Source organism: Nipponia nippon, unplaced genomic scaffold, assembly GCF_047370975.1.
Source record: "Nipponia nippon isolate SJK-2023a ecotype South Korea unplaced genomic scaffold, ASM4737097v1 scaffold_16, whole genome shotgun sequence".
NCBI lineage: Eukaryota > Metazoa > Chordata > Aves > Pelecaniformes > Threskiornithidae > Nipponia > Nipponia nippon.
In genome coordinates, this window is record NW_028262332.1 from 4,216,985 (window position 1) to 4,235,561 (window position 18,577).

General features: G+C 49.2%; 1 protein-coding gene across 5 annotated transcripts in view; it reads right to left on the bottom strand.

Moving 5' to 3' along the window:
* ASTN2 (astrotactin 2) overlaps positions 1–18,577 on the bottom strand; it is a 358,876-nt gene that overhangs the window by 294,344 nt on the left and 45,955 nt on the right. For 3 of the 5 annotated variants that reach the window (XR_015703622.1, XM_087752526.1, XM_087752530.1), the window contains exon 2: positions 8,470–8,657. Coding sequence is in view for 4 of the 5 variants with exons in the window: in XM_087752526.1 (XP_087608652.1) it covers positions 8,470–8,657 (188 nt within the window). In the remaining variant the exon portion in view is untranslated. Of the gene's footprint in view, positions 1–8,469; positions 8,658–8,755; positions 8,776–12,204; positions 12,329–18,577 lie in introns of those variants that run through there. The other 2 variants (XM_087752527.1, XM_087752528.1) reach the window with 2 other exon arrangements.

An 18,577-nucleotide genomic window follows, 5' to 3' on the forward strand; every position in this document is an offset into this window, starting at 1 on the left:
CACAAGCCAATGCCTGATACTGACAATATTTTAACTGACGCAAACATTTCTAATTTGCATTCAAACAAGAATAACTACCAAGGGAAGAGAGATAACGCAAGGTTTGAAGGAAAAAGTAAGATATTTCACTCCTTTTCTGAAGACCAGCCCAGCCTTCAAGCCCACAGGCTCTCCCTTGCAGCTGAAATGGAAAAAGCAAACCCCAGGGCAAGGAGCATCACCCAGCTCCCCACGTCCCCAGGGTCAGAGCCCGCACTGTACTGACAGAAAGCCAGGGACAATGCGCAAGCCCCCACCATTTCTGCAGGGAGGTAAGGAATGTGCCGGGTGTCCCCCAGCATGGAGCACAGCCTTGCTGGCAAGACAGCGGAGGGAACGGCACCCCACGCCCTGCTGGCATCCCCGGCTGAGGAGCACCCTGAGGCAGGCAATGCGAGGTCTGCAGCCCTGGAAAACGTTCTCCATCATAAGCAATTACCTTGGAGCCAAGGACCAGCCACCCCCAGCCGCCACCACATCTTCCAGAGAACTCAGCATCCACCAGAGTTTTCCTGGATTAAAGTTTTGTGACAACTTTAATGCCATATGTAGTTTTGAGCCTGGCAGTTTAAAGCAATTAGATCTAGGCTGGTAGCTGCAAAGCATTTCTATGTTTACGTCAATGTTTCAAAGGTACCGATCAAACACTCCCGGCACTTTACACACAGAATTAGCACAGGGCTCCCGGATGGAATTGCTCTCTGGGAGCCCTGCAGCTCAGCGAGACCCACGGCACCAGAACACCCTATCTGTGCAGGACAGGGATGCTCCTTCCTCTCCAACCACTCTGCAAACCAGGAGCCAAGGCAGACCTACCCCACCAAAGCCTGGCTTTTCCATCTGCTTCATCCAGGCTGAGAGAAAAAGCACTGAGAAAAGGTCAAGCTACCAGCTACACCCCGCGGCGCTGTACATGCACAAGTATTTTCTCCCAGACAGATGGTGGGAAGAGGAAGAGCAAGGAGGAGGAAGGAAGGGAACAAGTTCAGGACACGAATCTGAAATTGGCAAATTCCCTGCGCAGCCCAGCGTGTCGCGCGATAAAAATACACGGCTTGCTGTCGCCAGCAGCGCGAAGGGACCCGCCGTGGGGGCGAAGGCAGACGCACATGACGCCTTGCTGCGTGTCCCACCTTGAGCCATGAGCTAACACTGCTCCGATACTCCTCGCCCCGTCTCCAAAACCTTCCTTCTGCAGTTTTTCTCCATCTCCTCACCACTTCAGCATCCCCCTTCCATCTCTAGCACCCCCGACCACACCGGTCACTTTTCCAACGTGAGCTCTTCCTTTCTCCCCTCCATCCTCTTTTCTCAGCACATCGAGGATGGGAATTTTCTAAGGCTGCAGATTCCTCCCACACATTTGATGCCATCTGCAAAAAGCAAACCCCTCCCAAACGCTTCCCATGGCTGCTTTTCCCCCAGTACCAACTCTGATTGCTCTGGGGATGACACAAGAAAGTTAGTTTGCTGCTCAGTTCGGATGAACTAAGAGTATTTATTCAGCCTTGCTTTATCAGAGATGCAAATCAAGCACTCCAGTTACATATTTTAACACAGTGGGAGGGGGGGGAAATCTGCTAGATAGAAAGCTATAAAGTGTCTAATGTATTCACAGTAGCTAAGGTAGAAAACAGAGAGATTAGTGAAAAATTATTAACATAACAGGTGTCATTGTCACAAAAGTGACACTTTAAAGACAAATCCCCCCAAAATGAATTCCCTAAATACAAGAGCACATCGTTAACTACATTTAGCCCCTGTTTTATATCATCTCTGCAAAGGAGGAGGAGAGCAGAGCAGTGGGGGAGGGTGAAAGAAAGAGGCTGCTTCTCCCAGCCTACAAAAAGTTGGTTAATGGCACATTATGGAAATGAAACTTGAAGCCGAAGAATGTCTTGATCCCAGGAAAGAGCAGACACCACTGACAGCGTCAGGGCAAGAGGACTGGGAGGCTTGCTTCTAGCTTCGCCCACCAGCTACCCCTCCCTGCACCAGTCCAAACGCACATGTGGGACTTCATTACTGGCTCCAAGGTGCTCCAGACAACACAGGGCAGGTAAAGGTTATTAGGGTGAAGTTCAGCTTCCAGTTGTGTTGAGCTCCAGTCCCCAAATCAACAGGGTATGCAAGTGCTTAGCCCCACCACCTTGGGCCACTAGTCCCAGCAAAGGTCCAACCAGCCCCTTTGGCCACCCCAAAGCAGCTCAGGGAAGAGCTCAGGGCCACCTTCAGCAGACCAGGGAGGACTGCTGATGGGACACTGCTCCAGGCAAGGCTCTAACGGCTTGGTCTGTCATCAGCACAGAGCCTGCCGGCTCCCATCTGCCCCCCAGGGATTTGGGGATGCTCGGTCCATCTGCATGTTGGGGTGGGCGCCTCCTTTTCCCACATGCAAGGAGCAGGGATGCGATTCTCACACAGGGACACACTGAATCCAGCTCCTGGGTTTTTAGGGCTTTTCTTTTTGGTTTTGTTTTTAATAAAAACATCTCATTGGAGATCAATTTAGCTTTTTAATACCTTTCAGATAGGGAAATCTGCTGCAGCAGCAATCCTCTCCCTCCCTTAATTAATTCCTAAACATATCACATGCTGGAAGTGCATGTTTTATGAATCTGGTTGACCTCCTGGTGCAGAAATGATGACACAGATGTTGTGCCTTCTTCACTATCTCATTACTCATGTTACACCATTTTTTTTCCCCAATTGAGCTGGCTGACAGGAGCTCCAATGCTGCCATCAGCAAGACACACTGCAAGGACCCAGAGTAAGGCTCAAGCAACATTTTGCATCCACTGGAGCTCCTGGCTCCATTGGAGTGGCCAGCCATGCCATAGGACATGCCACCACACAAGCTGTGAGCACACGGTTGGGAGGGTAGTAAATCCATTGGGAGGTTTTCCATCAAGGAGGACGAAATACTGTTGGGTTGGAAAATGAGGCACCACTCAAATGATATCCAAGCAGAGGGGAACACTGGAGCTGAAGGCGCCTGCACATGGATGTGTCTGAAGCCTGCAGGACCCAGAGTGATCCCTTGGAGAGCTGTTTGCTGGGGAGGATGGGAATCGCCCTGGCTCTGCAAAGGGTTTCAGCCTCCTCTCCCATTCTGTGCACACCAGGACAAGCCCAACTGCACTGGTATGACATTATATCCATCTATGGGAAGGAGAATAACCCCTGCCAGCACATGCAGATAGAAAGGCAATTGGGTTTGCACAGCTGTTTGGAGAAGACCTCACCATCCCGTCCAACGTGCTGGACAGATGCTGTGTTCAGGGCAGCTGAGGCACCAAGGGGTTCATCCTGCTGGGGTACGGCTGCCATCGCACCCCAGCGATTGAGCAGGACAAGCACAATGCCACACACACACGGTGCTTTGTGCAGCCAAGCTGAAAGCCGAGAGCCTAATGAGACGCAGGCTCCCTAAGGAAACATGGGCAGTAGAGCATGGAGGGAGGGAGAGTTGTGATATGGGTCACAGATAATGGCAAAAAAGAAGAAAAAAAAAAAAAGTCAAATGAATGCATTTGTCAGGGCCCTCACTGGGTGACAGCAACTTCAGAAAGAAGAGCAGCAGCTCTTAAAACCTCACTTTTCTTGGATATTCCTGCAGGACTTAAGAAACTAGAGAGCTGCCCCAGCCCGAGTCAGCTGTGAGAAACTGCGCTCACCGGGACCCACCTGCGCGGTGCATTGGGTGTATAGGACCCTTCCCTGGCTCCACTTCAGAGCAGGATGCCAAATCAGAGCAAAGTGTTTAAGAGCACACTTTATACCCATCTCAGAAGCTGACAGAGCACAGCACTGATGGCTGATCATTGGGGAAACATCAGGATGCACAAGAACAAGAAGAAAAAAAGGAAACTCGTATAAATAAGAGCTGAAAAAAAATCCGCTGAGAGACCTAGAAACCAGCAGCTAACTTGTATACTGCCAGTTACAGCCAGCAGAAAGTAGGCATTAAAAATAAAAAATAATAATATAAAAAAAAGCAGCCTGATGAGGTCTGGTCACCTTTTATTCCAGACACTGAAACGGTCCCTTGCAGGGCAATGGTACAAGATGAAACAAGGCTTTTGCTTGTTACCGTTCTCAAAAAAGCCCACCTTATTTCTGCTGGAGATGGAGCAGAGGCAACACATAGCTTGTTTACACACCTGCACACCATGCAGGCATGGTCCCAGCTCTGATCTCCCACAGCCAGGACTTTTACCGGCATCACTCACGCAGGCTTAAGGGAGGAAAACCCATCCCTTCGCCAGCAGGATGGGATGCAGTTTGCATCCTGTTCCCAAACCTGTATCCCAGGCACGCACAGGGCCAGGAGGAGCCGCTGGGTGCAACGGCCCTACCGAAGGTCTGCGAGGTGGGTCAATGCAGAGATATAACATGCCTGTCCTACCCATCCCGACTCCTCCATGTCCCCAGAGCCTGGTAAATAAGCCCCCATCTACAGCAAACGCTGCTGGACGTGGCCCTGGGTCTGAATTTACCACAACGCAGAGCAATAATTAAACAGGGACACAGGATGGTGGGGAACAACAAAAAATAAATATCTCTTATGTTTTGTTAAATTCAGCAATTTACAAGGCTGGAATAATTAGTGGTATAAAATGTTTTGACACAAGCAGCCCCAATAATCATGATAAATCATATCAGGCATATGCCCAGATCCTTGAAGTGACAGATGACAAACAGAGCAATGACAAGACGCTCCATCACGCGGGGAATCATTGAGTTAATGGAAGAATTATTGCTTCTGAAATTCACTCCAGTCCTATTGTGGGGAACATTCCAATTTATCAAAGCCAAATGAACATTAATTGCTGCAGCCTGGTAAGTTTTCGAGCTGCTGTGACCTTCATTGAATTTTAATCCAAAACAGATAAGATTTACTTCCACACAAGAGGAAACAACACAATTAAACCCAAATGACAGCTAAGATTATGGGGAAAACACACAACAGGCGTAATGACAAAAATATTGATTCCTTTCTACTTGACACTGCGCAAAAAAAAGGTAAATAAATAAAATCTAGCATTTGCATATTTGTTTTTTCCCCTTCCTTCCTTCTTTTCATTTGGGAGACAAATTTCAAATGCTCAAGCCAAGAGGAAAGGGGTGGCAGACAGTAATGGAGACTGAATTCCCTTTAACTGCAGTAATTAATGTTATGTCTCTTTGGGGAGAGATTAAAAAAAACAGTGAGGAAAGGAAAAAAAATAAAAATCAAGTATTATTTTGCTATCAAAGATGCCCTTGAGCTCAGGAAGGGAGGTGTGAAGAGGGTCACAGTCAGTCAGTGCCCATGGCTTTGGCAGGGGCTGATGGTGGCCCCAGGGACATGGGGTCACGGACACTGGTGGCCCCTTTCCTGCTGCACTGGAAGCAAACCCACCCCAAACCAGAAAGCTACACAGTGACAGCCAAAACCACTGGAAGGAGGAGTAAACCCAGGATTTACACACACACGGAGTCCCCACGCAGCACAGAAGGGGGTCTTGGCTTTAAAGGCAGAGCAGGAGCAACCAGCCAAGTCATAAACATCTACACAAATCCAAAACAACGTTCCTGTCAAAGGGAGCTCAGCTTGGAGATGCCTCGCTGTCCAATAAAGCTTTGCCAGAGTACTCCCTAAGCAGGGGATTATCAAGATCCCCCAGGCAAACCTTCCCTGGCTTTCTATAACTCAGCCAGAGGATGAGGAGACAGGTAAAAGTAAGCGTTACAGCCACTTAAAGGAGATGGAAGGAAGCACTTTCCCGTGTCTCCTCCTGTCCCCCCTAGCAAGACGCTGGGCTGATGATGAACGGGGGACGCAGACCCTGAATGCCAAGGCAGCAGTGGGAACAGTGTTTTAGTCTATAGAGAGAACACAAGAGACATCGGGCTTTATGATAGACAGCAGAAGGAAAAGTATTTGAGAAGCTGGAAAGGAGGACATGGGGATGTCCAGCTGCATCTCAAGGCAGGAGAAGGGATACAGACACAGTGGGCACAGGGGAGGACAGGAGCAGGGTACCACACAGCCCCCTGTGCTGGGATCCGGCAGCTGCCAAGCACAGCACAGCCGGGGAACCCCACTGCTGGGGAGGCAGGAGGGCTGGAGTGATGAGGGATCTCTGGGATGCGATTTAGCTAGGGTCAGGGAGGAAAGTAAAGACGTGGGAAAGCAGCCTGAACAGAGCCCGAGGGCTCGGATGAAATATTTCACCCAAGAAATAAAAGACTTTCGCCCTATTTTACTTCAGCTACAGAACTCCATGTGGTCTGGGGAGGGGGGGGGGTGGGGGGCGTGGGGAACAACCAACAACAAAACACACATTTATCTTCTGCTAATACCTCAAAACTTGGCTCAGGTTCACTCAAAAAGTTAATGAATCTTCTTAAAAAAAAAAAAAAAAAAAAAAGGGCAAAGTTTCAAGTTTGTGCTGCAATCCTGACCCAGGGAAGAAACAGACAGGGCTTCTGCCTCCCCAGGGACATGCATGCAGCCCAAACGACATCCTGGACCCACATCCCTGCCTGGGACCTCAGCTCCCATTGCAAGGAGTATAAGGATTTATAAAGAAAGTGGAATTATCGCTCATTTTGTGCGGGAGGAACTCTCCTGTCTTCCCCCTGCTTTCACAGAAGAGCAGGAGAGTCTCAGGGCATGAGTTAACTCTAACAACAAAGCCACAGATGCTCCCATGCTGTCGGCTTCAGTGAGATGTGGCAAAGCATATCTTCACTGGCTAACCCTGGATTAGAGTGCAAAAATGTTTCTTCTATGATATGCACGGCAATGCCTTCAGCTCCAGCCCACCGGCATCACTGCTCCTGCGCCCTAAGGCATGGCAAATGAAGGCTCTGGGAAGGAATTTCTCAAAGTAACTCATTCCTCTCTCCAAAGCATCAATTCACTACAATCATCACATTGTTTTTTAGAAAGATCAGCTTCAGCAGGGTCTGAGGACCAGGACTGAATCTCTCCCTACTAAAGAAAATCTGCATTTCAAGCAGTTGCAATAATCACCAGGCTGCAGAGACAGTGTTCCCTTGCAGTCACGGGCCTCTTCTCCATGGCTCAGGTTTGCCCACAAAAGCTAAGCAATCCCACATGCAAACCAGGGATCAAGCTTTTCACACTCCATACTTGGTTTTTGCTGTCTTCGTTCCTTGCTCTGTCTCTCACTCACTTTTTCAGGCTCATTTTCTAAGTATATTAGTTTTACCTTCTTCCCCTCCAAAACTCCATCACACTGACATTTTTAGCAGGACATAAGAAGTGTTCCCTATCCAACCCAGTAAGCTGCAGTCCCCGATTCCCCTCCCTTCTCCCATCCTGCTATCATACTGCCTCTTATCTGGCCCAACAGCCTTAATGAAAAGCTTCTCTCTGTGCTCACATGCACTCAGCGCTCAATCTAAAGCCCCACTAACAAGGGCTGAGACACTCTAAAAAAACAGATGTAAGTTGTAAAAGCCCAATAGCCGCTTGTTCAAATCGGAAAAAAAAAAGGCTTTGTGCAGCAACCGTCTCTGCTCCTCCTTCCAAAACGAAGGACAGAAGGCAAGGAGATGACGCACGGGTTTGGAGATATGAAGAGATGCACCTTTTGCAGAGGGTTGCTGCAATGGGATCCCCAATCCTATAAAAGACTTTCTTTGGGCAAATAGATGACATGCATATACACAGGATCTACAAGCCTAATTTCTTTTATTGACAGGATAGTTTATCCCAATGGGAGTTCAGAGACAATACATTTAGTCCCATTTTACAGGTGGAGCTCTAAAGCACAGAGGAATGATGGAGCAGATCCAAATATGTAGGCAACCACCTCATAAGATACTGGAATAAGCATTTTAAATGGCAACAGAGGACATGCACAATCTGTTAATAAAAAGGTCACAAAAACATCTGAGATGGAGATATTCAAAGCATCTGGATCGTCTTTTTACTTTTAGGTCAGGCTCATCCTTTGCCAGAGAAGAATCATGCTACAGCCCATATACACTTGATAGGTAAAACTTAGTTTCAGAAAGCTTCAGAAAGAAATGACCAGGCCCAAAATCTTGCCTTTGCACATGCCCAAACACAAGACAAAGGAGAAATACTCCACTAACACACCTCACCAGTTGCCAGCAGAGGCAGGAGGAACCACAAGCTTCCTTGTCACCCTCCCAACAGCTTCTTCCCTACAGTCTGTTGTTTCATTGTATTTCATTTTCTTAAAAGACCAACCACCCTTTTTTCTTGGCCTATTCAGACACATCTCTCCCTCTCTGGAAGCCCAACTGAGAAGGGACACAGACTTTTGCAAACCAGACTCACCACCCTGCTCCTTATCACCACTCTCCCACCACAATCTGGCTGCCAGCCGCCATCCTCTCCCAGAGGGTCCTCTGTCCCCTCTGATGCCATTGGCAGCTTTGACTCACCATGACTGAAATATGAAGAATGTGCATCTGCTCCTCCACTATCTCCGAAGGCTCCTGGAGGCTGGGGGGGGTGGCCCGGGAGAGCTGCTCGGCACTGCTCATGGAGACGTGGAAGTACAGGGTGCCATTCTCCAGCCACTGCTGCTTCCAGTGCACCAGCGAAATGTCAGCCACGGTCCCCGACATCTCTGCAGGGACAAAACATGCAACTGAGGATCAGTTTTTGCCACAGTGCTAAAAGGTGGTATTCTTCACAGTCCTGGAAATCAGAACTTTTGAGTCTTACCCCTAGTACTGCTTCTGATCTACAGGATGAGCTTGAGCATTGTTTTTTGGCCTCTGTCTGCTATTTCCCCCATATATGAACAGTAACAGTTGTCTTCCTTAATAAAAAGCAAGGGGCTAGAGAGTGCCTTGGGATTTCTGCACTAGAAAGGCAACAACAGTAAATAACATGTTGCACAAGGTGCCTTTAACCTCCTATAGCTCTCCCCGCAAAAAGGCTGGAAGAAGTTCCTAGAGATCTGCAGCCAAGCCCAAGGGAGGTTTGCTGCTTGGCACAGGGCAGAGGGAGGACACTTGGTGCCAAGCAAGCCAAAATGCAGACATCAGTACATACTCTGCTGGCATTTACAACGAAACCTTCTTCCAGGTTGCAAGGTAGCACTACAGCTGTATTTAACAGGGACAGTCCCAGCACAGACTAACGAGCACCAGCAAGAAGAGATAACCACCAGGCTTGACAAATATCTATTGACCTTGGGGTTGCATGTCTGTCCGTCTTCTTCTGCAGCCTTCTGTTAGTTTTACATCCCACCCGATCCTGATTTACAGTGTAAGCACCCTGGGAGCTGGGATTACAGCATCCCAGCACACATAGCCACTGCAGCAGCTTCCCCTGACTTAGGGCCCCACATCTGACTAATTAGGGGCTTGGACAATCCAGGCACCATGTAACTAAAAGCCAGCCCCAGATCTGCAGTCTCCAGCACAGCCAGAGCCAGCAGCTCCAAGCCTCAGCTGCAGCTCCTGCCTTGGCCAGGCAGCAGCAGACGCAGGCAGGAGCGCTGACAGTTCCACAGCTGCCCATCAAGTTTTAAACGGATCTCTGCAAAGAACTGATTTGGCAGTTTGGCAGCTGAATCAAAACCGAAAAAAAAATACTAGCGCAAAATGAGCCAAAATATTTCTCCTTCCACCACCTCTTTTTTTGTGTTTGTTTTTCCATTTGCAATATAAGCAATGGGAAGCAAGTCAGGTCCTCTTAGTCACTGGGCCCACAGCTTCAGCAATCACCTGCTTTGTGAGAGACCCAAATTCAATTCCCTCCTGTTTGGGAAGAGCGATCAGCTATAACGGACCATGACCTGCAGTCTGCATGGTGTGGCTGCTCCAGAAAGGCCAACAGCACGAGTTCAGGTTCCCCTGGCACCACGGTGGGAACAGAGACAAGGTCCTCCTCTGCACCTTGGCTGCAGGGGACCAGCGGGGAGGACGGGGCTTGTTCCCCTGTGGGCAAAGCGGCCAGGGAATGGCAGTGGCATTCTGCATTTCATTTTCTTGAAACCAGCTGGGCAAAAGCACATCCAGTTCCAGCTCCCAGTGGAGATGAAGGAAGGAACAAGCCCATCTAAGACTGTTCTGAGGAGTTACCCACACCTTTCAGGACAAGATGCTTCAAGACACTTGGGTGCAGGCTACAAGACCAGGCACTTCCACTTCCTACCCAGCAAAAAAAACCTCTTCGTCCTGAAGGATCAATTTTTCTTACCCCTGAAACCAATACATTTTTCAGCAGCAAACTCCTGGCTTTCCACCATGGATTAAAACTGAGCCAGTCACAGAGAAGTCCCCATCACCCTCCTGGTCCTGCAGGATCCCCCCTCGCTGCACAGCCCAGCTGAGAGCAGGGACAAGGTTACCCTGTTACTGCCAACTCCCTGATTCAGCACCTCACTAATTACACTACTGACATACCTGAGCCAGCTGCACTGTCACCTGAATCTAATCAGAGGGCTGTGCTCATTATCTCTGCCTCCCGAGCACAGCATTGGTCATTATCCCCAATCTCTATGCACATCTGAGCACTCAAAGGAGAAAAACTAAACAGCTCCTGACCATGCATGGGATCCATCAAGAGCCCACGCTTGCACTTTGGAGGGGACGCGTGGACTCCCTATCATATCTCTGTCATTGCAATGAGATCGCTCCTAATAATCCCTTCTCTCCTTTAATATAAATAGCTGTTTGCTGGAGCAAATCAGTAGCAAGAGGTGTTGCTTGCACTCTTTACACTGTAAATCAAGCCAGCGCTGTGGCTCACACTGCAGGACAGCAGCCTGCACAACACCTGGGAATCTAATGAAATGAGTCTTGTGTCTCTCACCTCCAAAGAGGCTAAAGGAGAGTTTCTTTTAGTCGCGAAAGTAAGAACAAAATAAGAGGAATATCAGGGCTGCTTAATTGCAGTCATTTTCCTAGCAGTATTTTAAAGGTCTGTAGTGAAAAGCATCTCCTTGTCTAATTAAAATCGAAACAAATGCTACTTTTTAGGGCTAAAAGCAGTAACTCAGCTTTGGGATCAATATCACAACCTCTTCCACAGATGCAAACAGGCCATGGGACAGCACAGAAGCATCAAGAGACAGGACTGGTTATGCAAAGCCATCTTAATTCTGTTCAGAGGGACAATCACCCATAGGAGAGGACGATTTACAGTATTGCATACTCATCTCACACACCCCTGAAGCAGACCTTTCCAAAATAGCTCAGGAAAGGAGGTTATATCACCCACACCACAGCACAGACCTGATGTGGGTGCCACCAGGACCCCACTGCTATGGTTCCCAAAGCCTACATCACATTAGGGAAGCAGAGAAAAAACCTCCCGGGTCAATCTTTCTCCAAATTTTTTCCCTTACAAAAACATTTTTGCATGGGATGTTTAAAAGGATCACAGAGAACATTTCTGGGGAGTTCTGAGGTATAGGCAATTTTTTGGATTTTAGCCTAGACTGAAGATAAGCCTGTTTCATTTTCAAAAGGTCTCTTCCAAAAGTAGAAACTTCAATTTAGCATTCATTTCACATTTTTAAGCAAACCCAGCAGTGAGGCAATTTCTGACAAAAGTTGACTTGCCAAGCCTGGGTACCATTTACTATACATTTATAAATACCTGTATGCTCTTCACCCCTGCAGCCCGTGTTGCAGGAAACCTGGCCATTACTACTCCCAGCATTGCCAGGACATCATGAGCCTTCAATCAGATTCGCTGCTCACAAAAAAAGAAAAGCCTTTCCAAGCCCTGTTAGCTGCTGAACCCTTCAATATCTAAACGTAGGGAAGTTTCTTGGCCTCATATACTTGACACGAATATTATACTGCCTGTGTTTCACTGGACACGCATTGTCACTCCACTATCTACACGGTAGTTACAGCAGTGATAGCCCGTCCATCAGAAAGGATGCAATAGTCTGCAGCAAGATTGCCTGTTATCAGAGCTTCCAAATGCTTTTGGAACAAATTAAGGGCATTCCTGAACCAAAAGAGAATGAGATACAGTTAAGGTTTTAAATGGGCAGCAATAGAAAAGAACTCGTAGTCTATAGCTATTCAAAATCTCAGCATCTAGCAGACAGGGAGTTTTCAGTCAGGGTTCAAACACACCTTCATGGGTAAAACACCAAGTAAAACCACCAAATAGACCACAAAACATCTGCCATGCCATCTTCCTACCTGCTCACTGCACCCAACAGAGAATAGCAAAGAAGGAACGATGAGGGTCCACAGCAGCCAGCCTACCCCCTTCTCCCCGTCCAAAGCCCCCAGGCGACTGCATTCCTCCATCCCACAGCAGAGCAGAGGACATGAGGAGCCTGTTCTCCTTGCGATGCGAGCAGAGATGTCTCCTCTCCAGCTTCACCTGGCTGCCTGCCCCCAACTCTTCACACCTGCCCTTCGTCTCCCATCATGCAGCTCAGCTGAGCCCAAGGGCAGCCCTGCCTCCCCCCACAGCCCCACCAGCCTTCGGTATCACCTAATCATGGTCTGAAGTTAAGAAAATGGCACACAGAGCACTTTCTTCTTTTTTTTTGCCCTTCCTTAAGCTCTGGGTCCCATAAAACTGCAATTTCCACATTTTCCTTGGAAATCAAACAAGTGATTCAAACAAAACCTTTCCTGGGGCTCAGATCCTGACCTGGGCTTGTGCCCATCAGAAGGTCACCCACCCAGGACAAGGCAGGGGGAGGCAGGGGACAGCAGCGACCACAGCAAGATCCCTTCTGACTGATTCTCTAATTCCATTTTTTCCTTCACTGTTGCTACAATCCTTACACATAAACATTTCACTGAAGTCTTCAACTCGTATTACAATCAAACTTAAAAGCAAAAGGGCCTAAATGCATTTGGTTGGGAACCAAGACGATTCCCATAAAAGCAGATTATGCTGACATGATGAATATAAAATGAAACAGCAGATATTAAAGTTGGAGGATTGCTACTCCATGCCTTCGGGCTCCTGGCTGCCCTACGCACCTCCTCCCTCTTCTCCGCCCCCTCCCACTCTGTTTTACTGAAGGCAGAGAGCAGGCAGAGATAGCCTTTTCACCTCTGCCTTCTCCAAGGCAGGCTGCCAGGCTTGAAATATTCACTAGCTCCCCCCAGCCCCTCCCGACCTTATGCAATGCTTCAACATTCATCAGTTATTCAGGAGGTTGCAGCCCTGCCTTATCTGTCATGGCATTTTACAAAGCCTGTTTTGTATTTAATTGGCTTGTTCTTGCTAATCTACCATGATTATTGTATTTTTATTTCATTCTTGAAGGTCATTATTAAAATAAGCCATTTTGCTTATGGCAGTTCACCCCTGCACAGTTCCCCACCCCCGGATAACCAAACTTTCCTTGCGCTTCTCCTCCTCTCTGCCCCCCCAGCGCTGCTCAGACCCTGGGACCTGTCAGACACCTTCACAACAAGGACCAAATCCTTGGTGTGATGGGTGGGAAGCCTGTGAGTAATTTCCATGTACAGATCCAGGCTCCTCCTGCCTTTTTCCTCTCCACCTGCTTCATCCCAGCAGGAGCTGCACCCTGCAGCCAGACTTTAGCAGCTCACCTGCACAACTCATGGTCTTAATCTGTTGGCAGGGGGAAAGCTGGAGATCTGTTTATTGATTATATTTACTTTTACGGCAGGCTCAGAAACACAATCCAATCCCAAACAAAAAGCCATCACTGTCAACTGCATCGTCCTCTTCTTGCCCATGTGTCACCCCTAATCCTGCAACCCCACTTCTCCTGCTATTAGTCCAGGGGCTCTTCTGAGTTAATGTTCTCCAGAGGCACCAACCTCCGGTGAAGTGTTAGTTTATAGGTTCTTCGGTGCTAGCTAGCACTTATGCTAATAAACCAAATTTATGCAGAAAGTCATAAACAGAGAGCTCTCCCCAGTGCCCTTGCCAGCACAGGATTGCTCCCTGCGGAATAGATTATCGCTCTCTGAGCAGACTAGCTCCAAAATGACTCTAGTAATGGGGCTTCCCCCATGCTCCCTGGGGGACTATTCTGCAGTCAAACAGGCCCTAGCAGTTCTAAGGGTTTGGTTCTTTTGGTGGCAATCTAGTGGGTTATTTTTTTTCCCCTTCCCCTCTGCTCATTTTTTAACATGTTCCTTCCCTTCTACATCTACTCCCCTGCTCCCCCCGCAGTACTCCCTAGGGCAACACACAAACGCAGCTGCAGATCATAAAAAGTAATAGAGAAGCTCAGAAGTTTAAGAAGAGGGGAAAAAAAGATGACAAGCTCCCTCTGATCATCTCCTTTCAAAGCTTCTGTCTGTGAGGAACACAGGGCTGTAGCCGCAGGCCATTTCAGGGGTGACTTCGGCGCTGTGCATGTCTTGCTGGGACACGGTGTCTGTCTGGGGATGGTGCTGGATGGAGGAGGGCTTCAAGGAGCCTTGGTCTTGGAGTGGTCCACGGGGCACCTCACCAACACTGTGGGCAGGCTGACGCGCTCTCTCTGCATCTCATTTGCTCTGCCAAGAGCATCGCATGTCTGACGTTGGATGGGGAAAATGTCAGGTACCCCAGGGCAAGATGGGATTTGCAGTTAAGTGGGTTTGGCTATTTTTAGGCTTCGCTCAAACTGCTTGGAAGGAGAAGAAGGAGAAGCCAGGTTTTGGGCGTGCTCCTGAGACTGGCCACCTCAAAGACTGCATAGATGTGGTAAGAGCTGAGCTGCCACCGAAGGATCCCTGACAATCAGAGCAACACAACTGAAGGCAGATCCCAAGCTCAACAGGAATCCAAAAAATGAGAAAGCCTCCTCAGTGCAGATGGAGAGCCTGCCTCTCCCCAGCCAGCAGAGCATCCCCCCGTGCTGCCAGGGAGGAACGGTGCTCGCCAGGGACGGCACTGTCGGTACCACCTCACCATCCACACTATCGAAGGCAGGTGACAGACAAAACACCACAACAACTGCCTGCTCTGTCACCGCTGCAAGCCAACAGCACGTCTCCATGCAGCCCCAGGACATCCGACCTTCAGACCCAGCCAGCGCACAGCCCCGTTCCACGCTGCCTTAGGGCATCACGAGTACAGAAAGCTGTGATGAGAAGGTGCTGTTCCCACCTTCACAGTGCCTTGGCCAAAAATCTTTCCCGGAGACTTTTCAGAAAACACTGAGAAGGGCTTTTCACAGACTCTGCCCCATGCAGGGCTGACTCCCAGGCTGAGCTTGTCGATGCTTTTGGCAACAGCGAGGAGCCACCAAGCACCCCAGCAACTCTTCCCTCATGAACACCAGCACACCTGGTTTCTCGAAGACCTGGAAGCCTATCACTGGAATCTCAGCTTGTGGGCTTGAAGATTTACATCCGTTTACCAGTAAAACTCTCCCCACAGGCAGCAGTTTGGTGGGACCAAGGTTTGTGGGTACATCTGCACTTACAATGCACAGGTACATGGCACCCCTTCACCTGGTGCTCTTCCCAAGCCCATTCACCTTTGCAGAAAAAGGGATTCTCATCTTGCACATGGCACAAAGCAGGAGACACACAACCCACAGTGGCTGAGAGGGATGTAAGGGAATAAATGCATTCAGCTGGTAAACTCAGCCACTGGCAGTTGAAGTCAGGCAGGGCTCTCCTTACTACCATCATGTTTCACCATCGAGCTATGCAATTGCACCAGCTGTCCCAACAGTGGTCCACAGCATCTGACCAGCTTCAGTAGGCACCAGCATCAACCCTTACGCTTCCCTGCCCGACTCTCCAACTCGGCTCCAGCCCTTCTGGGGCAGCCCGTGCAATTTTTCTTGAGCTTGTGTTGCACTCGTGAGCACAGTGATGGTACTGGATTTAGTCCAGTTAATGTCAGGAACTGTGAACTCAGCCAGGACATTTGGATTCTGCCCGTCCTCCCAACAACCTTATTCATAGACATGCTTTTTTTTTTTTTTTTTCTTAGAAGAGAATATTTTAGGTAGATGTAATTATTATTAAATGCAGCAAGAGGTCAGCAGACTGCATCATCGCACAGATGGTCCAGGAGATGAGACAGTGTGAGCAGGGAGGACAGAGACAGCCTCTTCCACAGTTCAGCCCCTGGAAACACTTTGAGACAAATGGAGGATTGGGCTGCTCCAACACAGCTCTCTCACTCCTGGCTCTGGAGCCCTCTGCACCATCCCCACAACCCTTCGGCCTTTCTAATCACAGGCTTTAGGGTCCCTACATACGTCAGCGAGCGGATATTGATTTGCCTGGACTGCCTACAGATCATAATCTGACTCTATGCACCTTAAAGAAGCTCAGCGCACACTCCATGTTCTTACAGCTGCTTTGATTGCAATTCAGTCTCTAGTAGATTACCCTTATTTATAATGCCAGGGCTTCAGCGTGGCGCCTCAGGCGCTCTAAAATTATTACACGGCCCTTTTGACTTTCAATTCCCTTCCATTCAATTCCATTTTTATTTGTCAGCAGAGACTCCCACTGACCAGCGCTGGAAGCCAACTGTGTGCAGGCAGACAGCGCTGCTGCATGTTAAGCCAATCCTATAGAAATTACTTGCATGCAGCTCAACACGACAGGTCATCTCGGTTTGAATGAGAAATGCCAGGTCTGGAAGAGCAGCTGGCAGAGAGCTCCTGGGTGCAGCTTTCTTGGAGAGATGAGACATCCAGGCTTGCAGCAGCACCAGGGGGGCTCAGCTGCAGACTCTCGACAGTCCCGTCCACCCGGCTGATGCAGCCTTTGTCCAAAAAAAAGGCGAAGGAAAGTGACTTTAAGTGTCACAGCCCCTCCTGCGTATCCTGCAGAGATGAAAGGGCAGGCTTACAAGAGGGATGGGTGTGAATACAGTGCTTGCAAGAGCCTTGACGCACAGATTTTGTTTAGCAGCCCTCTCCCCTTCCTCCATCCTCATCCCCCAATTAAGGCACAGGAGTTTGCTTTGGAGGTGCTTTGGGGTTTTACTGAAAAGCTCAAGCCTTGCCACTTCTCTGGAGCCTCCCAGCTCACCCAAGAGAGGCACAGGGTTCACTTTTGAAAGAGCACTTGAAGGTGCAAGGAAGAAGGAAGATCTGAGTCTGTCTTCTTGTCACAGGATAAAGAGCTGCTGGTCCATGAAAGCTGCTGCTGTAGAGACACATGAGAAAAGCTGCAAAAGTCTTCCGTTCCCCACTTACTCCAGATCCTCAAAACCAACAAGTGACAGCACTGACAAATGAGGGAAAAAAGTCTATTTAAAAGGCACAAGCACCAGTTTTTGATGGTCCAACTATTAATCCCCATTAAAGAAATCAATGTCTTTGATGAGGAAGCTTTTCTACAGGTAAGGGGCACACAACACTGCCAACCCTGGCCCATCGCTGTTTTAAGGATGGATCAAATAAGACAGGTTTTTATGAAGACAGTAGGGATGTCCTGGCTCAGAAAATTCACCTGAGATCTCCTGTGCCAGGGCAGGCAACTCCGCTCAGCCCTGAGCCCTGCAGGGACCTGGTCTGCCCCACTCTGAGTGCCAGCCTGCACCCACTGCTGCACGGGACATCTCTCCATCACTGCTCCAACCGGCATGTGATTCCAGCACATCTGAAAACCCCAGCATGGCTCCTGCAGGACCGCTACAGGCATTGACGGTCTATTCCCACCACACTTGGGCAAGAAAAGACCCCTATTTAATCATCAGGCACAGCTCAGCTAAGCTGAGGTGCTGGTGCTTGGAGTGCCATCACCCGCTGCTGCAGATCGCTGCCTGCATGGTGACACTGGAGCTTTGCTTGGAGCCTGAACAGATCTGAAGTGTCTAATGACACAACCGGAGGCTGCTGAGCAAGAGCTGCTGTGTGCGATAACCACTCGCTTGATTTTTTCCAGCAGCTGAGGGAGCATGAGGGAGGCAGGGGCAAGGCAGGGGCAAGGCAGGGGCAAGGCAGGGACAAGGCACCGTGCATCGCCTGCAGTGGCAGCACGTGGTCCCCAAGTGCGTAGCAAATGCTGGCACAAGGAGACGGGGCCAGGTGGGTTCTGCCGTTATTTTAACTCAAGTCCCACAGCAAAAGAGCAAAGGTGCTCAGTCAGCCCCAGCCTGCTTGCATCCCTCCTGCTTTCTTTTCCTTGACACAGGCATTTGCCAGTGAGGATGGGGTGGTGATGCCTTTTTCCCGGACAGCCAGCAGCACCTCAAATACAGACACCATGGCAGCAGAGCAGCCCCCGGAGTCATTATGGCATCTGATCAGGCTTGTGCAAAGAGAAAACATTCAATTTTCGGAAAAATACCCCTACGGCCTCTTCCCTGTGCAGGTGACAGCAGTGACTGCAACTTTTTCTTTGATTCTGAGTTTCCGTAGGAGTTGAGGGCTGGGAGTGGAGCAGGGCAGAGGGCAGACCGGCACAGCGGGGTGGGCACCGAGGGGCAGAGGAGGGCTGTCACACAGGCAAAGGGACAGGCCAGGCAGCGGGGACCACACTTCTCTTCCCTGCAAGCTGTGGCAGGAGCAGAAGGGCAACGTGACCTATTCAGGTAACTTGAAGAGCATTGCAAAGCCAGGCAGACTTCACAACAAAGCAGAGCGCTACGTTCATTTTATAGTATCCGGCG